The sequence below is a fragment of the Oncorhynchus mykiss genome, chromosome 1 (assembly GCF_057628025.1).
Source record: "Oncorhynchus mykiss isolate SJ-2025 chromosome 1, ASM5762802v1, whole genome shotgun sequence".
Taxonomy (NCBI): Eukaryota; Metazoa; Chordata; class Actinopteri; order Salmoniformes; family Salmonidae; genus Oncorhynchus; species Oncorhynchus mykiss.
This window is the reverse complement of record NC_143022.1, coordinates 88,916,449-88,940,784: the sequence shown is the minus strand read 5'-3', so window position 1 is coordinate 88,940,784 and position 24,336 is coordinate 88,916,449. Positions and strand designations below refer to the sequence as shown.

Below are 24,336 nucleotides of genomic sequence, written 5' to 3'. Positions count from 1 at the left end.
ACCCCATTTAGTTGATGTGAAACAGAAAGCCCTTCGGGGTAGACATTATGCACTGGGACACACCACGATCAGAGCACTGGGCCAGGGAACACGAACACACACGCGGTGGTTGTGTGTGGCGGTGGTTGTGTGTGTCTGTGGTTGTGTGTGTGTGTGTTCCCTGGCCCACAGCTCTGATCCAGGGAACACACCTGGAAAGTAATGAAGCATAAGGTGTTTTAGGTGTTGATTGTGAAAAACAAGTTCATTTTAATACTGATTATTAGTAAGAGGGTGGTGCTAGCACAACCAGGGTACCGATTGACTATTGGTAAGAGGGTGGTGACAGCAAAACCAGGGTCGTGAGTGACTATTGGTAAGAGGGTGGTGCTAGCAAAACCAGGGTACCGATTGACTATTGGTAAGAGGGTGGTGCTAGCAAAACCAGGGTCGTGTATGACTATTGGTAAGAGGGTGGTGATAGCAAAACCAGGGTCGTGATTGACTATTGGTAAGAGGGTGGTGCTAGCTAAGCCAGCGTTGTGGTAACTATTGGTAAGACCAGGGTCGTAAGTGACTATTGGTAAGAGGGTGGTGGTAGCTAAGCCAGGGTCGTGGTAACTTTTGGTAAAAGGGTGGTGATAGCAAAGCCAGGGTTGTGGGTAACTATTGGTAAGAGAGTGGTGATAGCTAAGCCAGGGTCGTTCGTAACTTTTGGTAAGAGAGTGGTGGTAGCAAAACCGTGGGTAATTATTGGTAAGACCAGGGTCGTGGGTAACTATTGGTAAGAGAGTGGTGGTAGCAAAGCCAGGGTTGTGGGTGACTATTGGTAAGAGGGCGGTGCTAGCAAAGCCAGGGTTGTGGGTAACTATTGGTAAGACCAGGGTCGTGGGTGACTATTGGTAAGAGGGTGGTGATAGCAAAGCCAGGGTTGTGGGTGACTATTGGGAGGAGGGTGGTGATAGCTAAGCCAGGGTTGTGGGTGACTATTGGTAAGAGAGTGATGATAGCAAAGCCAGGGTCGTGGGTGACTATTGGTAAGAGAGTGATGATAGCAAAGCCAGGGTCGTAGGTGACTATTGGTAAGAGAGTGATGATAGCAAAGCCAGGGTCGTGGTAACTATTGGTAAGACCGGGGTCGTAAGTGACTATTGGTAAGAGAGTGATGATAGCAAAGCCAGGGTCGTGGGTGACTATTGGTAAGAGGGTGGTGGTAGCTAAGCCAGGGTCGTGGGAAACTATTGATAAGAACAGGGTCGTAAGTGACTATTGGTAAGAGAGTGATTATAGCAAAGCCAGGGTCGTGGGTAACTATTGGTAAGAGAGTGGTGATAGCTAAGCCAGGGTCGTAGTAACTTTTGGTAAGAGAGTGGTGATAGCTAAGCCAGGGTCGTGGGTAACTATTGGTAAGAGAGTGGTGACAGCTAAGCCAGGGTCGTAGTAACTTTTGGTAAGAGAGTGGTGATAGCTAACCCGGGGTCGTGGGTAACTATTGGTAAGAGAGTGGTGATAGCTAAGCCAGGGTCGTGGTAACTTTTGGTAAGAGAGTGGTGATAGCTAAGCCAGGGTCGTGGTGACCTTTGGTAAGAGGGGGGTGATAGCTAAGCCAGGGTCGTGGTAACTTTTGGTAAGAGAGTGGTGATAGCTAAGCCAGGGTCGTAGTGACCTTTGGTAAGAGGGGGGTGATAGCTAAGCCAGGGTCGTGGTAACTTTTGGTAAGAGAGTGGTGATAGCTAAGCCAGGGTCGTGGTGACCTTTGGTAAGAGGGGGGTGATAGCTAAGCCAGGGTCGTGGTAACTTTTGGTAAGAGAGTGGTGATAGCTAAGCCAGGGTCGTGGTGACCTTTGGTAAGAGAGTGGTGATAGCTAAGCCAGGGTTGTGGGTAACTTTTGGTAAGAGAGTGGTGATAGCTAAGCCAGGGTCGTGGTAACTTTTGGTAAGAGAGTGGTGATAGCTAAACCAGGGTCGTGGTGACCTTTGGTAAGAGAGTGGTGATAGCTAAGCCAGGGTCGTGGGTAACTTTTGGTAAGAGAGTGGTGATAGCTAAGCCAGGGTCGTGGTAACTTTTGGTAAGAGAGTGGTGATAGCTAAGACAGGGCCGTGGGTCCAATCCCATATATGAGATCATTATACACTCATTATACTCTAACTGACTTTTGTTAGGAATGTGGAAATAGGCTAGGTGGTTTCCCAAAACACTTTTGATAAGCACCTGCTAAATTACATATAGCCTTTACATTTTGGTTGAAAATGAATTATTATGTCTCCAGTATGGTTGCGAGGCTCAGAGAGAAGACTGGGTGTGGGACCAGGATATGAGAGTCTGCGACAACCTTAACACCCCTCAGAGGAGAGGACAGTAGCTCTCTGCCACACACAGTCACTCAAGGCTATCATTGGATTACTGTGGAGTCTCTCTCGCTCAAAGACTTGGAGGGGAAGGAGGGAAGAGGGGAGGGGAAGGAGAGTGTCTATCCACTTTGGGAAATGCAGGGAGAGATAAATTACCACCCTGACTGATCCTTTCAGAGAAACAGAGGGAAGAATGGTTGACTGGAGAGCATGCCCTTGAGCGTATTAAAACCACACACAGATGACTGGCGTTAGAAAAGAAAGTGACATTCAGAGACCAGGTCTAGAAAAGATTGGAACCAATAGTCAGTCTTCACTGCACAAAATAGGAACCAACCCATGTCCCAGATGCAACAGTCAAACCCTGCTTCAACCTACAAGCCCTGCTTCAACCTACAAGCCCTGCTTCAACCTACTAGCCCTGCTTCAACCTACAAGCCCTGCTTCAACCTACAAGCCCTGCTTCAACCTACTAGCCCTGCTTCAACCTACTAGCCCTGCTTCAACCTACTAGCCCTGCTTCAACCTACAAGCCCTGCTTCAACCTACAAGTCCTGCTTCAACCTACAAGCCGTGCTTCAACCTACTAGCCCTGCTTCAACCTACTAGCCCTGCTTCAACCTACTAGCCCTGCTTCAACCTACAAGCCCTGCTTCAACCTACAAGCCCTGCTTCAACCTACAAGCCCTGCTTCAACCTACAAGCCCTGCTTCAACCTACTAGCCCAGCTTCAACCTACTAGCCCTGCTTCAACCTACTAGCCCTGCTTCAACCTACTAGCCCTGCTTCAACCTACTAGCCCTGCTTCAACCTACTAGCCCTGCTTCAACCTACTAGCCCAGCTTCAACCTACAAGCCCTGCTTCAACCTACTAGCCCTGCTTCAACCTACTAGCCCAGCTTCAACCTACTAGCCCTGCTTCAACCTACTAGCCCTGCTTCAACCTACTAGCCCTGCTTCAACCTACTAGCCCTGCTTCAACCTACAAGCCCTGCTTCAACCTACTAGCCCTGCTTCAACCTACTAGCCCTGCTTCAACCTACTAGCCCTGCTTCAACCTACAAGCCCTGCTTCAACCTACTAGCCCTGCTTCAACCTACTAGCCCTGCTTCAACCTACTAGCCCTGCTTCAACCTACTAGCCCAGCTTCAACCTACTAGCCCTGCTTCAACCTACTAGCCCTGCTTCAACCTACTAGCCCTGCTTCAACCTACTAGCCCAGCTTCAATCTACTAGCCCTGCTTCAACCTACTAGCCCTGCTTCAACCTACTAGCCCTGCTTCAACCTACTAGCCCAGCTTCAACCTACAAGCCCTGCTTCAACCTACTAGCCCTGCTTCAACCTACTAGCCCAGCTTCAACCTACTAGCCCAGCTTCAACCTACTAGCCCTGCTTCAACCTACTAGCCCTGCTTCAACCTACTAGCCCTGCTTCAACCTACTAGCCCTGCTTCAACCTACAAGCCCTGCTTCAACCTACTAGCCCTGCTTCAACCTACTAGCCCTGCTTCAACCTACAAGCCCTGCTTCAACCTACTAGCCCTGCTTCAACCTACTAGCCCTGCTTCAACCTACAAGCCCTGCTTCAACCTACTAGCCCAGCTTCAACCTACTAGCCCAGCTTCAACCTACTAGCCCTGCTTCAACCTACTAGCCCTGCTTCAACCTACAAGCCCTGCTTCAACCTACTAGCCCTGCTTCAACCTACTAGCCCTGCTTCAACCTACTAGCCCTGCTTCAACCTACTAGCCCAGCTTCAATCTACTAGCCCTGCTTCAACCTACTAGCCCTGCTTCAACCTACTAGCCCTGCTTCAACCTACTAGCCCAGCTTCAACCTACTAGCCCAGCTTCAACCTACAAGCCCTGCTTCAACCTACTAGCCCTGCTTCAACCTACTAGCCCAGCTTCAACCTACTAGCCCAGCTTCAACCTACTAGCCCTGCTTCAACCTACTAGCCCTGCTTCAACCTACTAGCCCTGCTTCAACCTACAAGCCCTGCTTCAACCTACTAGCCCTGCTTCAACCTACTAGCCCTGCTTCAACCTACAAGCCCTGCTTCAACCTACTAGCCCTGCTTCAACCTACTAGCCCTGCTTCAACCTACAAGCCCTGCTTCAACCTACAAGCCCTGCTTCAACCTACAAGCCCTGCTTCAACCTACTAGCCCAGCTTCAACCTACTAGCCCTGCTTCAACCTACTAGCCCTGCTTCAACCTACAAGCCCTGCTTCAACCTACAAGCCCTGCTTCAACCTACAAGCCCTGCTTCAACCTACTAGCCCTGCTTCAACCTACCAGCCCTGCTTCAACCTACTAGCCCTGCTTCAACCTACTAGCCCTGCTTCAACCTACTAGCCCTGCTTCAACCTACTAGCCCAGCTTCAACTTACCAACCCTGCTTCAACCTACCAGCCCTGCTTCAACCTACTAGCCCTGCTTCAACCTACTAGCCCTGCTTCAACCTACTAGCCCTGCTTCAACCTACAAGCCCTGCTTCAACCTACAAGCACTGCAAGAAAGCACAAGCAATTCCAAGCAGCTATTGTTTGTGTCCCAAACGGCACCCTACTCCTTACATAGTGCACTACTTTTGACCATGGCCCAGAAGGGTAATAGGGAGCAATTTGGGATGTAGCCAAGTCGCTGAGGGGATTTCTACACCGGCATGCCTCATTGCACCATTGTGGATAATGTAATGGCCACCCCATTTGAGCTGCAGTCGCTGCAGTTTGTGGCCTAAATTAGCGGTTTGCAGGGCCGGGGTCGGGAGGCTGACTTAGTGAGGAGCGTCTTCCCCCAAGCTCAATTAACCTCCCATCTGGAGGAGGAGAGAGAGGAGGAATTAGCAGAGGGATGATCCTGCCTTAATGTTGTATGGGTCCCAAATTGCACCCTATTCACTATACTGTATATTACACTACTTTTAAAACAGGGCACTGGTCAAAAGTAGTGCACTATGAAGGGAATTAGGGTGCCATTTGGGGGACAGACGCTTCCTCCTGAGCAACACTGACATTTCCCCACAGGAAGGGAGGCTGCAGTAGAAGATCAATAGCCCTGAGGAAGGGGTCAGGCATGGTGGGAGGAGTCAGGAAGGGTGAGGAAAGGCTTGGAGAGAGGGGAGAGGTGGGAGGAGTCAGGAAGGGTGAGGAAAGGCTTAGAGAGAGGGGAGAGGTGAGAGGACAGTCAGGAAGGGTGAGGAAAGCGTTGGAGAGAGGGGAGAGGTGGGAGGACAGTCAGGAAGGGTGAGGAAAGCGTTGGAGAGAGGGGAGAGGTGGGAGGACAGTCAGGAAGGGTGAGGAAAGCGTTGGAGAGAGGGGAGAGGTGGGAGGACAGTCAGGAAGGGTGAGGAGAGGGTCAGAGGGAATTGAGGGGTAGGATGGGTATCAGAAGGGAGGTCGGGAGAGGTAGAAGAGGCGGGCAGGGCCAGGATCTGACTGCAGGCCACAGGGAAGAGTGTGACAGATGGGTTAACTTCCTCCCCTGATCCCCAGATGCTCCGGCGCAGAGAGAGCCTCCTGATTCCTCTTTTGGAGCTGTACACAACATGATCCCGGCTGCTGCCTCTTCATGCTCTGCTCCAACTGTAAACCCACCATTAAAGGCCAACTTATTCATTCACCTGGTTGGCTATAAAGCTGGCTCTGTCACAACTATCTGGAAGCCCAAGATCTAACAAGTACAGTGTACACAGGCATTAGGACTACATACAGTGTACACAGGCATTAGGTCTACATACAGTGTACATAGACAATAGTTCTACATACAGTGTACACAGGCATTAGGTCTAAATACAGTGTACACAGGCATTAGGTCTACATACAGTGTACACAGGCATTAGGTCTACATACAGTGTACACAGGCATTAGGTCTACATACAGTGTACATAGACATTCACATGGACCCACACAGACAGCAGACATATGAGGATCATAGACGACCACTCAACTTGAACTGGCACATTCAAATGCAAGTCATATATATATATATATATATATATATATATACACGTGTGAACTGCTATAGAGGGAAGGGGTCATACTCGTCACAGTTCTGCAGTGAAGAGAGAACCGTCTTTCTTGAGTGACACATCAAAGCAAGGGAGGCTTTCTCCCTTTTTTTCCGGGAGACAGATGGTTGCGAGTGGCACAATGAGGATGGTTGACATTGACGAGGGAAAATGTTGCCTCTGCCAGGTCCACACGTCACCTCAGTATGCAGCCTTGTGTCAGCCATCCATCCATCGCTCTGTCTGGTCCATACAGCTTTTCAATACCACCACTGAATGGAGATTCATTACCAACCACACTGAGACAAGTGAGTGATGTGCTGGGTCATTCACGAGGGCTATCTGATCAAAGGACTGAGTGTGTAAGCCACATTGGAGCCTAAGTGAGGTGGTAACACATCACATTAAGAAGTGACTGTAAATGGTTTATAAGTAGGTTATAAACAGTAAATATGTAGTTTATAAATCACTTATAAACAGTTCAAACTTTGTTAGGAATTGTATAATTGTCATTTTGGTACAACTTTTAAACCGTACCTTAATGTAAAGTGTTATTTAAACTATACCTTACTGTAAAGTTATATTTAAAGTGTACCTTACTGTAAAGTGTTATTTAAACTATACCTTACTGTAAAGTGTTATATAAAGTGTACCTTACTGTAAATTGTTATTTAAAGTGTACCTTACTGTAAAGTGTTATTTAAACTATACCTTACTGTAAAGTGTTATATAAAGTGTACCTTACTGTGAAGTGTTATTTAAAGTGTACCTTACTGTGAAGTGTTACCAGTCAGACAATACTTACGGTTGTTCCCCAGCTCCTCAAACAGATACTGCATCTTTTCCCACTGGGTACCATTCTGATTAGGTGGGGCTTCAAGAGGAACGAAGGCCCTGCAAAAAAATACTATTCATTAAAACCATTGGCTTTATTAGAAGTAAAATATGATATAGCCTGATCCCAGATCTGATGGAAGTTGGCTATACAGCACAAACAGATCTGATGGAAGTTGGCTATACAGCACAAACAGATCTGGGACCAGGCGAGTTAAAATAAGGTTAGAACATGTGATAGCCTACTTTGTAAAGTGAATGTATTAGAGAAGCCATGACTTTGGGTATCTCCAGTGCATTTCTTAATGGAAACACAATGTTTTGATTACGTCCCTTGATAATAATTGCTTCTATCAACAGCCGTCAGCATCATCAGCATTGCAAAACAACTTTTAGTTTGACATACACTATTTACATAAAGTTGTCCCTGCTAGACAAGTTTATTTACCTAGCATTGAAGGGAATGTATTCAGGGAACTCTCTTCACTGTCAGAATGTCAAAAAATACCCCCCAGTCTGAGTCGAGAGACTAGCTAACACCTGCCACTGAAACCAACAGGATGGAGTGAAATATTGAAATATTAATATTTTCTGTATTGAAAGCCTTCTTCAGGGTTGATGACAAAGTTCATTTACTGTTTCATTTCTTTTGGACCCGCAATTAAATGGATCACGGTGTGCATTTTGTTGGACTAAAATAGACATTGCCAAACACTGACTAGAGATGGAATGTATTCCTGGGAATGGCTTTCACTGTTATTTACTTAGCTGAGTAGGGCAGACCATTTCATTTCCTCAGGAAAACAACAGCATTAATCCAACTACACATTGGCAGAGGGTTTAGTAGCAGCAACAATGACTATTGGTAGAGGGTTTAGTAGCAGCAACAATGACTATTGGTAGAGGGTTTAGTAGCAGCAACAATGACTATTGGCAGAGGGTTTAGTAGCATCAACAATGACTATTGGCAGAGGGTTTAGTGGCAGCAACAATGACTATTGGCAGAGGGTTTAGTGGCAGCAACAATGACTATTGGTAGAGGGTTTAGTAGCAGCAACAATGACTATTGGTAGAGGGTTTAGTAGCAGCAACAATGACTATTGGCAGAGGGTTTAGTAGCAGCAACAATGACTATTGGCAGAGGGTTTAGTGGCAGCAACAATGACTATTGGCAGAGGGTTTAGTGGCAGCAACAATGACTATTGGTAGAGGGTTTAGTAGCAGCAACAATGACTATTGGTAGAGGGTTTAGTAGCAGCAACAATGACTATTGGCAGAGGGTTTAGTAGCAGCAACAATGACTATTGGCAGAGGGTTTAGTGGCAGCAACAATGACTATTGGCAGAGGGTTTAGTGGCAGCAACAATGACTATTGGTAGAGGGTATAGTAGCAGCAACAATTACTATTGGTAGAGGGTTTAGTAGCAGCAACAATGACTATTGGCAGAGGGTTTAGTAGCAGCAACAATGACTATTGGCAGAGGGTTTAGTGGCAGCAACAATGACTATTGGTAGAGGGTTTAGTAGCAGCAACAATGACTATTGGCAGAGGGTTTAGTAGCAGCAACAATGACTATTGGTAGAGGGTTTAGTGGCAGCAACAATGACTATTGGTAGTGGGTTTAGTAGCAGCAACAATGACTATTGGCAGAGGGTTTAGTGGCAACAACAATGACTATTGGTAGAGGGTTTAGTAGCAGCAACAATTACTATTGGTAGAGGGTTTAGTAGCAGCAACAATGACTATTGGTAGAGGGTTTAGTAGCAGCAACAATGACTATTGGCAGAGGGTTTAGTAGTGGCAAAAACATCAATGACTATTGGTAGAGGGTTTAGTAGCAGCAACAATGACTATTGGCAGAGGGTTTAGTAGTGGCAAAAACATCAATGACTATTGGTAGAGGGTTTAGTAGCAGCAACAATGACTATTGGCAGAGGGTTTAGTAGTGGCAAAAACATCAATGACTATTGGTAGACAGTTTAGTAGTGACAACAACATCAATGACTATTGGTAGACAGTTTAGTAGTGACAACAACATCAATGACTATTGGTAGACAGTTTAGTAGTGACAACAACATCAATGACTATTGGTAGACAGTTTAGTAGTGACAACAACATCAATGACTATTGGTAGACAGTTTAGTAGTGGCAAAAACATCAATGACTATTGGTAGAGGGTTTAGTAGCACAACGTCTTGAAATAAATGTAATGAAATCATTTAAAGTGAGAGTAGGTTGTAGCTTTGACAATGCTTTTCACACTACCCAAATCTAATCAATAGATAACAGAATGATTCATTTCTTTCTTTGTCTATTTGTCTGTTTGTTTGTGTACAAACCAAAACAAGGCCTTGAACTCATAGTTTTTCTTGCAGTCTATTGTTGAGACCTTTACTTTCTCTTCTGTCCCTACCCATCCAATTACCTTTATAATTAACAGGCAATTCATCTAATTATGACGTTTAAACTACGACCCAAATGGCACCCCATTCCCTTTACAGTGCACTATTGTTTCCAGGGCCCATAGGACTCTGGTCAAAAGTAGTGCACTAATTAGGGAATAGGTGCTATTTAGGATCCCAGAATCTATTTTTTGCTGGCGTTAACACATTGCTAGTGCCAAACCACGTTCGCGGGCAATTTCGACCTGTTAAAGCCAGCACTGTGCCATTTTCAAACTGTTGTGCAAGGATTAGTAATTGACCTGTTTAATATCAGCACACTTGCGGTCAGATGGGAGGGGTGGAAATATTTGAAGTGTGTCCTTAAAAACATGATCCAGAGTGCTAATTTCAGGCAGCGCTGATATTTAAGAACAACCAAAAGCTGGTTTTGATTTGATTTGATTTATTAGGAACCCCATTAGCCGACACCAACGATGACAGCTGGTCTGACTGGGGTCCGACACATCGCAAAAAATACAATACAGACAGAAGACTTACATGCATTTATAAACATGAACATGTAGTCTCTGTGTGTGTGTGTGTGTGTGTGTGTGTGTGTGTGCATCTATTAGTTCCACATACATGTCAGTACATACACACAACAAGTAGGTCACATGGGGGAGAGGCGTTGAAACAAGGTTTGGCTGTTCACTATATAAGATGGAAGGGAGTTCCATGCACTCTGTAATGGCTCTGTAAAATACTGTACGTTTTCTTGAATTTGTTCTGGACCTGGGGACTGTGAAAAGACCCCGGGTGGCATGTTTTTTTTTTTTTTTTTTACCTTTATTTAACTAGGCAAGTCAGTTAAGAACAAATTCTTATTTACAATGACGGCCTAGGAACAGTGGGTTAACTGCCTGTTCAGGGGCAGAACGACAGATTTGTACCTTGTCAGCTCGGGGTTTGAACTTGCAACCTTCCGGTTACTAGTCCAACGCTCTAACCACTAGGTTACCCTGCCCCCCCATGTCTGGTGGGGTAAGTGTGTGTCAGAGCTGTGTGTGAGTTGACTACGCAAACATTAGGGAACTTCCAAAACATTGTTTCTTATGAAAACAAGAAATCAGTCGTTTGTTATAAAAACAAGAAGTCAGTCTTTCCTCAAGTCTTAGCCGAGAGAGACTGACATGCATAGTATTTATATCAGCACTCTGATTACAATGAAGAGCAAGACGTCCCTCTTTGTTCTGGGCCAGATGCAGCTTAACTAGGTATTTCTTTGCAGATCTCGACCACATGACTGGACAATAATCAAGATAAGATAAAACTAGAGCCTGCAGGACTTGCTTTTTGGTGTCAAAAAAGCTGAGCATTTCTTTATTAAGTACATACCTCTTTACAACCATTGAATCTAAATGTTTTGACCACGACAATTTACAATCTAAGGTAACACCAAGTAATTTAGTCTCCTCAACAGCCACATCATTCATTACCAGATTCAGCTGAGGTCTAGAGCTTAGGGAATTATTTATACCATATGCAATGTTCTTAGTTTTAGAGATGTTCAGGACTAGTTTATTATTGGCCACCCACTCTAAAACAACTCCTTGTTAAAGGTTTCAGTGACTTCATTAGCTGTGGTGACTGACGCGTATATGGTTGAGTCACCAGCATACATGGAAGTGCATTGACGACGCCGTCCCCACAGGGACAGTACGTACATATCCCAACCAGAAGCCATGGATCCCAGGCAACATCACATCGAGCTAAAGGCTAGAGCTGCCGCTTTCAAGGAGCGGGAGCCTAATTCGGACGCTTATAAGAAATCCCTCTATGCCCTCAGACGAACCATCAAACAAGCAAAGCGTCAATACGGGATTAAGATTGAATCTTACTACACCTGCTCGGATGCTCGACGGATGTGGCAGGGCCTGAAGACTATTAAGGATTACAAAGGAATACCCAGACACAAGCTACCCAGTGACGCGAGCCTACCAGACGAGCTAAATGCCTTTTATGCTCGTGTCGAGGCAAGCAACACTGAAGCATGCACGAGAGCACCAGCTGTTTTGGATAACTATGTGATAACGCTCTCGGCAGCCGATGTTAACAAAACCTTTAAAAAGGTTAGCATTTACAAAGCCGCTGGACCAGACGGATTACCAGGACGTGTACTCAAATCATGCGCAGACCAACTGTGAAGTGTCTTCACTGACATTTTCAACCTCTCCCTGACCGAGTGTGTAATACCTACATGTTTCAAGCAGACCACCATAGTCCCTGTGCCCAAGGAAGCAAAGGTAACCTGCCTAAATGATTATCGCCCCGTGGCACTCACGTCGGTAGCCATGAAGTGCTTTGAAAAGCTGGTCATGGCTCACATCAACAGCATCCTCCCAGACACCCTGGACCCACTCTAATTTGCATACCGCCCCAATAGATGACGCAATCTCAATCGCACTCCACACTGCCCCTCCTCACCTGGACAAAAGGAACACCTATGTGAGAATGCTGTTCATTGACAACAGCTCAGCATTCAACACCATAGTGCCCAGGACTCTCGGGACTAAACACCTCTCTCTGCAACTGGACCCTGGACTTCCTGACGGGCCACTCCCAGTTGGTAAGAGTAAGCAACAACACGTCTGCCACGCTGATCCTTAACACTGGGGCCCCTCAGGGGTGTGTACTTAGTCCCCTCCTGTATTCCCTGTTCACCCACGACTGCGTGGCCAAACAACTCCAACACCATCATTAAGTTTGCTGACGACACAACAGTGGTAGGGCTGATCACCGACAACGATGAGACGGCCTCTAGGTAGGAGGTCAGAGAACTGGCAGTGTGGTGCCAGGACAAAAACCTCTCCCTCAATGTGAGCAAGACAAAGGAGCTGATCGTGGACTACAGGAAAAGGCGAGCCGAACAGGCCCCCATTAACATCAAAGGGGCTGTAGTGGAGCGGGTCGAGAGTTACCTTGGTGTCCACGTCACCAACAAAAATATCATGGTCCAAACATACCGCGACAGTCGTGAAGAGGACACGACAAAACCTATTCCCCCTCAGGAGACTGAAAAGATTTGGCATGGGTCCCCAGATCCTCAAAAGGTTCTACAGCTGCACCATGGAGAGCATCCTGACCGGTTGCATCACCGCCTGGTATGGCAACTGTTCGGCATCTGACTGTAAGGCGCTATAGAGGGTAGCGCGAATGGCCCAGTACATCACTGGGGCCAAGCTTCCTGCCATCCAGGACCTATGCAATAGGCGAGGTCAGAAGAAAGACCATAAAATTGTCAGAGACTCCAGTCACACAAGTTATAGACTGTTTTCTCTGCTACCGCACGGCAAGCAGTACCGGAGTGCCAATTCTAGGACCAAAAGGCTCCTGAACATCTTCTACTGCTGAACAATTAATAAAATCACTACACCCCCCCCTCTCTCTTTTTGTACACTGCTGCTACTCACTGTTGATTATCTATGCATAGTCACTTCACCCCCACCTACATGTACAAATTACCTCAACTAACCTGTACCCCCACACACTGACTCGGTACCGGTGCCCCCTGTTTATAGCCTCGTTATTGTCATTCTTATTGTGTTACTTTTAATTATTACTTTTTATTTTAGTCTACTTGTTACATATTTTCTTAACTCTTCTTGAACTGCACTGTTGGTTAAGGGCTTGTAAGCAAGCATTTGACGGTAAAGTCTACAGAGTTTGATTTGAAACACATGTTGTGTTTAATGCCAGTGGCAGGTCATCTCTATCCTGGACATTTTCTAACATCATTACATTTTACATGTATTTATTGTTGTTGAAAAAAAATAATGCTTGTTTAATTTAATAAAGTCAAATGTATTAGAATGATTCACCATCCTGGTTTTAGTGGTAACGTGGTTGGTTATGGCATGAATTTTGACAGCAGAAACACAGCCTATCTAGCCATGATGCACACTGCCAATATGAACATGGAACAACACTAATGTGGAACAACAGTAATGTGTAGAGTAGACTAATGTGGAACAACAGTAATATGTAGATTAGCCTAATGTGGAACAACAGTAATATGTAGATTAGCCTAATGTGGAACAACAGTAATATGTAGATTAGCCTAATGTGGAACAACAGTAATATGTAGATTAGCCTAATGTGGAACAACAGTAATGTGTAGATAAAACCAATGTGGAACAACAGTAATGTGTAGATAAGACCAATGTGTAACAACAGTAATGTGTAAATTAGCCTAATGTGGAACAACAGTAATGTGCAACAGTAATGGAATGACTTAGTTTCCTCTATCGTAATCACTCCTCTTTCACCCCTGCTGCCAAACTAACCCTGATTCAGATAACCATCCTACCCATGCTAGATTATGGAGACATAATTTATAGATCAGCAGGTAAGGGTGTCCTCGAGTGGCTAGATGTTCTTTACCATTTGGCCATCAGATTTGCCACCAATGCTCCTTATAGGACACATCACTGCACTCTATACTCCTCTGTAAACTGGTCATCTCTGTAAACCCGTCGCAAGACCCACTGGTTGATGCTTATTTATAAAACCCTCTTAGGCCTCACTCCCCCCTATCTGAGATATCTACTGCAGCCCTCATCCTCCACATACAACACCGTTCTGCCAGTCACATTCTGTTAAACGTCCCCAAAGCACACGCCTCCCTGGGTCGCTCCTCTTTTCAGTTCGCTGCAGCTAGCGACTGGAACGAGCTGCAAAAAAAACACTCAAACTGAACAGTTTTATCTCCATCTCTTAATTCAAAGACTCAATCATGGACACTCTTACTGACACTTGTGGCTGCTTCGTGTGATGCATTGTTGTCTCTACCTTCTTGCCTTTGTGCTGTTATCTGTGTTCAATAATGTTTGTACCATGTTTTGTGTTGCTACCATGTTGTGCTGCTGCCATGTTTTTGTCATGTTGTGTTGCTACCATGCTGTGTTGTCATGAGTTGCTGACATGCTGTGTTGTTATGTGTTGCTGTCATGCTATGCTGTTGTCTTAGGTCTCTCGTTATGTAGTGTTGTCTCTCTTGTCTTGATGTGTGTTTTGTCCTATACATTTTTTTATCCCAGCCCCTGTCCCTGCAGGAGGCCATTTGCCTTTTGGTAGGCCGTCATTGTAAATAAAAATGAGTTCTTAACTGAATTGCCTTGTCAAATAAAAGGTAGGGAGGTTGGAGGGACGCCATGTGTGACTGACGTGTTTTCCGTTTGCTCCAGCAGTATTCTTAAAGTTTATGTGAATTCTGCAGCAGAACCGTATTTATTTTCAAATATTAGTTTGGTGATCCCTTTCCGTAAAAACCAAGACTACTTTGCTTTCGAATGTCGACGGAAAATAAGGCCAAAAACATGACTTTGAGAAAACCCGGCCCACAAGACCCACTCTCATCACCGCCCTCTCCTGAGTCTGAGGGTCCGGGGTCTCACACTTAACCTGGGGGTGCGGCTTGGCCTGACGGCGCTGAAATGAACATTCTCGTGGCCATCAAACTACTACGCTCTGAGATAGTTGGAATGAAAACGGAGGTAGTTGCTACGATTGAGGCACAAATACAGGAGGTTTCTTATACTTTAAAAGCAGATCTAACCATCCTGCGGAACGAGACGGTGCCAGCAATCACACCACTCAAAACAACAACAGTGTCGCACAATACAATGAGTGCAGCACTGGAGACCTCCGCTACCAATGTCTCTGACTTAACCACCTCCCTGGAAGCTGACGTCAAACACCTGGCTGTGGATTTGAAAAAGGTGCAGGAGAGTTGTGTGAGTTTAGAGGGATTCTCTCGCCTCAATTACCTGAGACTGGTATCAGTCCCAGAATCAGCGGAAATGCCTCGCGCCACGGATTTATTTTCTGGGCTGCTGAAGGATGTTCTTGCCTTGGATGAGAAGCCCCTGATTGATCGTGCCCACCGGTCTCTGCGCCCAAAGCCCCGGGATGGTGAGAGGCCATGTAACATAATTCTTCGAGTGCACTTTTTCCATGAGAAGATGGAGATTCTCCGATGAGCCGGCAATACCACTCTGAGCTTTCAACGACAGAGCTTCTCCATCTACCAGGACTACTCCCCCACTATTTCCAAGCAGAGCACAGCTTTCGGGCAGGCAAAATGACTACTACTACACCATCCAGGTGTGAAGTATGGACTGCGATTCCTGGCCGTTTATGGCTATCTCATGATGGTAAAGACCACACATTTGAGTCTCCGGATGAGGCTATGGCTCACATTCAACGTCACATCAAGAAGTCTAGAACTTGCTCATAGATCAGCAACTGTTGCTTGCGAACTGTGGATAGCAAGTAGCCCACCTGTGGTACAATTATGTTTAGTTATAAACATACTAGTCTTGTATATTTGGGGAGTTGGCGAGTTGGCATCAGGATTATTTGATGTGATCTAATGTTTTGATCATCTAGAGTGCTTGCCTTACAAGCATTCAGTCATTTTAATTTCATTGTATTAAGGTTTTACTTAACTCCTTTGTTTCTAGGCTGTCTCGTTCACCTATTCAGTTTGTTGACATAGTGTCTCAGTGACTCAAAATATTTCAGGTTATTTGTTTACTGCATCCGTTTGTACCGACCCAGTAAACAGTAAATGGTCTGAGACTACACGTTTTGGGGGTCTCCAGTTCAATTTTAAAGGTTTTGAACGTCATTTATGCCCAGCAAACGTTCAACGCACATAGTTTTTTGGTCTTGGCTGTAAATTGTCTTAGCGTCAAACTAGACAATTATTATTATTTTTTGATTGTCTGTTATAAGACTGGGAAAATAATTATATACATCTACAAGTGGTGCTTTTGTAATTTCGTTTGCACAAGGGATTCACTTTTATTTCTCTCTCTTTTTGCTGCTTGATCCACTAACACAAAACGCAACTTTAAAGAGCGGGACTGTGGGTTTAGGTTTAACACCGCACTCTCATAGACATACTGTGTGAAGAGAACACGTTCTATTTAGGTTTGTACCTCGTTTGGGGAGGTACTGTCTGGGATGGGGGAGGTCGTTTGGGGGAGGAAGGAGGTTGAATTGTTCAGTTCTAATGTTGTCATTGTCTTTTTAGGGTTTTTTTCTGTACTTTTTCCAAATATCTTACACTGTACATTATTACTCTGAGACAATTTATTCTGGGGTTTTTGGGGTACTCATTGCTTTTGTGATCTATACTCTAATGACAGGGTTGTATAACGGGAGTGCCCAGGGTGGCCAAAATAATATGATCAAGTGCATTTCGTGGAACATCAAAGGGGTTAACAACCCTGTGAAGCGTAAGAGGGTGTTGACACACTTAAAAAGGTTTGAATACAAATTTTGCAGTTCTACAAGAGACTCATTTGAGGACTGGTGAGCATTTTAGGATGAGTAGGGACTGGGTAGGTCAAGTGTTCCACTCGAACTTTCATAGTAAATCAAAAGGTGCTGCCATTTTGGTCGATAAATCTACTCCCTTTGTAGCTTCTGAGGTTATTGCTGATCCTAAGGGACAAAACGTCATAGTAACCGGTAAACTAGTTTCTACCCCTCTTGTGAGGGCTAGTGTTTATGCTCCCAATTGGGATGGCACAAGTTTCATTTCTTCCTTTTTATCTGCTATACCCAATTTAGATTTTCATTTGTTGATTTTAGGGGGGGATTTCAACTGTACAATGTTCCCAGTTCTGGACAAGTCCTCACAAACAAATACAGGCCCATCTAAATGTGCCCTACTTATTCAATCCTTTCTTCTGAAATATGCTATGTTTGAGGCCTAGCGTTTCCTACACCCTACAGATAGACAGTATTCCTTTTATTCTCATGTTCATCAAACATACTCCCGGATTGATTACTTCTTTTTGGACAAAAAACTTCTGCCTAACCTTCGGCAGTGTACTTACGAGAGTATTGTTATTTCTGACCATTCACCATTAGTGCTTGAACTAGAGTTTCCCCAGCGACCTCCTAGGTGTTATGAATGGCGTCTTTTCCCCATTTTACTCTCAGATAAGGAGTTTGTCAATTTCATTTCTACTGAAATCACCTTATTCCTAGCACACTATTTCAACGCCAGCGCCTGCTCTACCATATGGGAGTCTCTCAAAGCATACCTACGTGGCCAAATATTTAATATACAACCAACCAAAACAAAGTTCGCTCTCAGTGACTTCGGGACCTGAGCGAATCCATAGCCACATTGGATGAGAGGTATGCTACGCATCCTTCCTCTGATCTGCATAAAGAGCGCCAACTACTCCAATCTGAATTTGATGAGCTTTCTACCAAGCTGAACAGTTACTCTTGCGAGCTCGGTACAGAGTGTATGAACAAGGCGACAAGGCCAGTAAACTCCCTGCACATCAGATCCGTAAATGTGAGGCATCACGTTTAATCCCTCATAATAAGGACCCACAGTTATAAATACATTTTAGTCTGCGCTATACACCTCTGAATCTCCTCAAGAGCCTTTGCTGATTGATTCAGTCTTCAATGGCATGAATATGCCTTCAATTGATACAGACTCCCATGACTGTCTAGAAGAAGAATTTACACCTGAGGAGATTGCAACAGCAGTGTCCGCAATGAAAAGTGGTAAATCACCAGGTCCGGTCCGGACGGTTTTCCAACCAAATTTTACAGGAAGTTTTCTGGTCTGCTTTGCCCATTCTGGTCTCGATTATATGCAGAGTGCCTTAATACCTCAAAGCTACCGCCTAGTCTTTATCAGGTTTCAATTTCATTACTATTAAAGAAAAACAAAGACCCCCTGGAATGTGGAGCCTATAGCCCAATCTCGCTTTTAAACTGTGATTACAAAATCATAGCCAAGCTTTTAGCCATCCGTATGGAAGGCTCGCTGCAACAAGTAATACACTCTGACCAGACTGGCTTTGTGAGAAATAGGCATTTGTTTTTCAATATTAGACGCCTTATGAATATACTGTACTCCCCAGCGTCGGGGGACCCGGAGGTGGTGGTCTCACTTGATGCGGAAAAAGCTGTTGACCGCGTTGAGTGGGACTACCTAACAGCTGCCCTTTATAGATTTGGCTTTGGCCTCAAATTCATTGTGTGGATAAAGATTCTTTATTTTTCCCCCATGGCTTCGGTACGAACTAATAACTTGTCCTCTGACTATTTGCCCTTGCACCGCGGATCCAGACAGGGTTGTCCACTCTCCCCGTTGTTGTTTGCTTTGGCAATCGAGCCTCTCGCCATTGCACTACGCTCTAATGATGCCATTCAAGGTATAATCAGGGCGGGCTGGGAGCAGAAAGTCTCGCTATATGCTGACGACCTCCTTTTGTTTATCTCCAACCCTGATACCTCATTGCCACGTGCCTTATCTGTTCTTAAACAGTTTGGATCAATCTCAGGGTACAAGCTGAATCTAGGCAAGAGTGAGCTTTTTCCTGTAAATAAGGCTGCTTTAAAGTGCTCTTTTACAAGTTTTCAGTTTAGGATTGTCCGGGATCAATTCACTTACTTGGGAGTAAAAGTGACAAGGAAATATTCAAATTTGTTTCAGGAAAACTTTGTTGCTCTAGCAGAGAGTTTGAAACAATCTTTTACTTTTTGGAATTCGCTACCTCTTTCTCTTATCGGAAAGATTAATGTCATTAAAATAAATGTGTTGCCCAAATTTTTATATTTATTTCCATGTTTACCCATTTTTGTTCCAAAATCTTTTATTTAATTCACTGGATCAAACATTAATGTATTTTATTTGGGATGGCAAGGTACAACGGATTGGTAGAAAGCATTCACAGAAGCCTAAGGTAGTTTAGCTCTACTAAATTTCCAGACATACTATTGGGCTGCAAATTTCAGAAACCTTTTTGTACTGGCTACAAGCTGATCCTACTGGCCCTAGACCACTCTGGGTCCAGTTGAAGTCTGAATCGTGTAAACATGCTGCACTTTCTTCTGTGTTGTGCTCATCTCTCCCAGTGTCCCTAGGCAAAAGGTGTGTCAACCCAAATGTAAAGCAGTCTCTTAAAATTTGGAATCAGTTCCGTTTAGCCTTTAGCCTCCGAGGCTTTTCTCTATCAGGCCCAAACAGAACATTTTATTTCCTCCATCTTTGAATGATGGGGCTTTTTGCCATCTGGCACTCACTAGGCCTCTCCTCACTAGCCCAATTATTATTTGATGATACATTTGCCTCTTTTGCTCAGCTACAGGAAAAGTTCAACCTCCCCCAATCCCACTTTTTCCGCTATCTCCAGACTCGGAACTTTGTCAGAGCTAACACACCTGAATTTCCCCATAGGCCTGCGAATACAGCTATAGAGAGCATCTTTGAGCTGAACAAGATTCCTAGGGGAGCAATTTCAGATGTATTTGCAATCATTGACTTACAGAACCCTTCTTTGGTGCCTTTAAAGACTCAATGGGAAAAGGATTTGGGGGAGGAACTTGGGGAAAACCCCTGGGAATCTGTTGCTGCACAGGGTGCATTCATCCTCGTTTAGCTCTTTTGGGGCTGTCATAACGTGTCAGGTTTCTGGGAATTAATATTTAAATGCTTCTCTGATATATATACACTGCTCAAAAAAATAAAAAGGGAACACTAAAATATCACATCCTAGATCTGAATGAATGAAATATTCTTATTAAATACTTTTTCCTTTACATAGTTGAAAATGCTGACAACAAAATCACACAAAAATTATCAATGGAAATCAAATTTATCAACCCATGGAGGTCTGGATTTGGAGTCACACTCAAAATTAAAGTGGAAAACCACACTACAGGCTGATCCAACTTTGATGTAATGTCCTTAAAACAAGTCAAAATGAGGCTCAGTAGTGTGTGTGGCCTCCACGTGCCTGTATGACCTCCCTACAACGCCTGGGCATGCTCCTGATGAGGTTGCGGATGGTCTCCGGAGGGATCTCCTCGCAAACCTGGACTAAAGCATCCACCAACTCCTGGACAGTCTGTGGTGCAATGGATGGAGTGGATGGAGCGAGACATGATGTCACAGATGTGCTCAATTGGATTCAGGTCTGGGGAACGGGCGGGCCAGTCCATAGCATCAATGCCTTCCTCTTGCAGGAACTGCTGACACACTCCAGCCACATGAGGTCTAGCATTGTCTTGCATTAGGAGGAACCCAGGGCGAACAGCACCAGCATAAGGTCTCACAAGGGGTCTGAGGATCTCATCTCGGTACCTAATGGCAGTCAGGCTACCTCTGGCGAGCACATGGAGGGCTGTGCGGCCCCCCAAAGAAATGCCATCCCACACCATGACTGACCCACTGCCAAACTGGTCACGCTGGAGGATGTTACAGGCAGCAGAACGTTCTCCACGGCGTCTCCAGACTCTGTCACGTCTGTCACATGTGCTCAGTGTGAACCTGCTTTCATCTGTGAAGAGCACAGGGCGCCAGTGGCGAATTTGCCAATCTTGGTGTTCTCTGGCAAATGCCAAACGTCCTGCACGGTGTTGGGCTGTAAGCACAACCCCCACCTGTGGACGTCGGGCCCTCATACCACCCTCATGGAGTCTGTTTCTGACCGTTTGAGCAGACACGTACACATGTGTGGCCTACTGGAGGTCATTTTGCAGGGCTCTGGCAGTGCTCCTCCTGCTCCTCCTTGCACAGGAGGTAGGCGGAGGTAGCGGTCCTGCTGCTGGGTTGTTGCCCTCCTACGGCCTCCTCCACGTCTCCTGATCTACTGGCCTGTCTCCTGGTAGCGCCTCCATGGTCTGGACACTACGCTGACAGACACAGCAAATCTTCTTGCCACAGCTCGCATTGATGTGCCATCCTGGATGAGCTGCACTACCTGAGCCACTTGTGTGGGTTGTAGACTCCGTCTCATGCTACCACTAGAGTGAAAGCACCGCCAGCATTCAAAAGTGACCAAAACATCAGCCAGGAAGCATAGGAACTGAGAAGTGGTCTGTGGTCACCACCTGCAGAACCACTCCTTTATTGGGGGTGTCTTGCTAATTGCCTATCATTTCCACCTATTGTCTATTCCACTTGCACAACAGCATGTGCAATTTATTGTCAATCAGTGTTGCTTCCTAAGTGGACAGTTTGATTTCACAGAGGTGTGATTGACTTGGAGTTACATTGTGTTGTTTAAGTGTTGCCTTTATTTTTTTGAGCACTCTATATGACACTCTTCTAGATGTGGAGTACTGCCCATAGGTACCCCCCTGTCAAGAATCCAGTTGAACACTGTTGCTTTACAACTCTTTTAGCTAGACGGCTAATAATACAGAACTGGAAGATGCTCCCCCATCTTATAAATATTGGGTTAGAGATGTGTTGTGCTCTCTGAAACTAGAAAAAATTCAATACACCCAAACTGTTTTATGAGGCTTGGGCTCCATTCCGGTCTTACTTCAAACAGTCCATCCTCTGATGGCATTCATATTAAAACTAAAATAAGTCTGTATTTGACTCCCCTGTGACTTAAGGGTTGAATGAACATTTCTTTGTGGGGGTTTTTTTTGGGGGGGGGGGGGGGGTAATTAAGGTTGATGATGTGCTTATTGATTGTGACCTGCGGAGGCCTTGCTCATCTTGCCCGGTCAGAGACTAAAATGTGAGCTTGTTTTGCCGAGTTTTTTAAAAACATTTTGTTCACGCTTACATAAAAATACAAATAAAATGTTAAAGCAAGGTAAACTTTATTTTGGGTCCAGTGGATGGTCGGTCTGTGGCCATGACTGTCTGTGAGTGGTTGCATTTCTCCACCCCTATCCCTTGACTGTTTACAAGAACAATAGGGAGGTGTTTGCTCTCTCCCTGTACTACAGATTGCCCTTTAACCTTTGTAGCCTTCTGCCCGGTGTGTTTAACTCGTCTAAAGTACGGTATCTTTAAAGCTCATTTTATTTTATTTTAAAAAAAATTCTAGTTGAGTATATTATTTATATTGTTTCGTGTTGTCTTGTGTGTAAAACTGAATAAACAGTTTTAAAAAAGGTCAAATAAAAATATATACAAAATATGTATGTTATCTATGTAGTGTAGATAGGCCTACATTATCTTAGCCATGCAGCTCCTGTTTAAGACATGTGCAAAAACCCCTCCATGTGTCCATGCCATCATGAAGAGCATCATGAAAGGAGAGAAGAACTTCTGGGAATACACCGGTGAACCTCGTATACACAAGTTATTTGCCTGTAACAATGGCCTGTTTTCCCGTTTGATGTGTTGAAAACCCAAGCCCCCCGTGGGCTACCCTTACCCTAGGCCTACTATAATGACAGCTCATTTAAAACAAGGCTGGATTCAGAAATAAATACTTGCAATACTTTCATTGAAGCCTGCAAGTATAATGCTTTTTAACTTGTTATAAGCACGTATGAGCCTTTATAATGTCTAATAATAAAGTGTATAATATGTTGTGTCTATGGATCAACAATTCAACTAAGAAACAACGTGCTGAATGTAGACCACCCTATAAAAGAACAATCACCTCAAAAGCCCAAGTTTAAAGAATCAGCAGCAGCTGAAAGGTCAACAGTTATTTTTAGGAGTTTTGAGTCATGCCTAGCCCTCTAGACCAGTCACGACAGGCTGCAAACAAAAGACTGTGTTCAAGCAGAAAAGCCCTTGAATGAACAGTCACCCAAACAGGGGCCTGATGTCTCCCTGTACCACAGGGCATCACACAGAGAGGAGCGGAGATGAGTGGAGTGGAAAGGAAAGCAGAGGAGAGGCAGAGCAGGATAAAAGCCATCATGTCGCCTCACATCAAGAGACCTGAACAACAATCCCCCGGTACAAAGAGGTACAAAGGGCTGACGGTTCAAAAAGGTAAAATAGACACTAAATTGCTTCTGTCTAAAGAATCCCAAAGAGTCCAAACTTTCCAACTTGAAATGGACCATGTGGGCTCGTCCTAGGCTGTGTCTCAACATGTTGTCTAAGGCCCATAGGGCTCTGGTCAAAAGTAGTGCACTATGTAGGGAATAGGGTACCATTTAGGATGACACGTTTCTATCCACCCACCGTCCAATCCAGGCAGCCTCCTCTATAGGATCAGAGTACCATTTAATGGTTGAATGAACATTACATTACATTACATGACCTGAACAGCAAGCATGTTACTGTGGTGTTGGTGGCTAGGGGAAATCCATTATGTTTATGCTGCACAGGCACAGTTCAACACAGAGTAAACTGGAGGTTAAATGGGACATGGTTTCCACTGTGTATCACTATAGATTTAAGCATCAAGTCATCTTTCAGACACTTAATCACGAAAGGGACAGTTCACAATGGCTTTATCTGAGACAGTGATTAAATAAGTCTAGAGATGGGACTGGGAGCTGAGGATGGGTGCTGGGGTGGGGATGGGAGCTGAGGATGGGTGCTGGGGTGGGGATGGGAGCTGAGGATGGGTGCTGTGGTGGGGATGGGAGCTGAGGATGGGTACTGGGGTGGGGATGGGAGCTGAGGATGGGTGCTGGGGTGGGGATGGGAGCTGAGGATGGGTACTGGGGTGGGGATGGGAGCTAAGGATGGGTACTGGGGTGGGGATGGGAGCTGAGGATGGGTACTGGGGTGGGGATGGGAGCTGAGGATGGGTACTGGGGTGGGGATGGGAGCTGAGGATGGGTGCTGGGGTGGGGATGGGAACTGAGGATGGGTACTGGGGTGGGGATGGGAGCTGAAGATGGGTACTGGGGTGGGGATGGGAGCTGAGGATGGGTACTGGGGTGGGGATGGGAGCTGAGGATGGGTGCTGGGGGTGGGGATGGGAGCTGAGGATGGGTACTGGGGTGGGGATGGGAGCT

General features: G+C 45.2%; 1 protein-coding gene across 3 annotated transcripts in view; it reads right to left on the bottom strand.

Moving 5' to 3' along the window:
- LOC110514631 (lysosomal cobalamin transport escort protein LMBD1) overlaps positions 1-24,336 on the bottom strand; it is a 229,113-nt gene that overhangs the window by 141,934 nt on the left and 62,843 nt on the right. For all 3 annotated transcript variants that reach the window (XM_090243358.1, XM_090243366.1, XM_090243364.1), the window contains one exon: positions 7,148-7,236. In XM_090243358.1, coding sequence (XP_090099484.1) covers positions 7,148-7,236 — 89 coding nt within the window. The remainder of the gene's footprint in view (positions 1-7,147; positions 7,237-24,336) is intronic.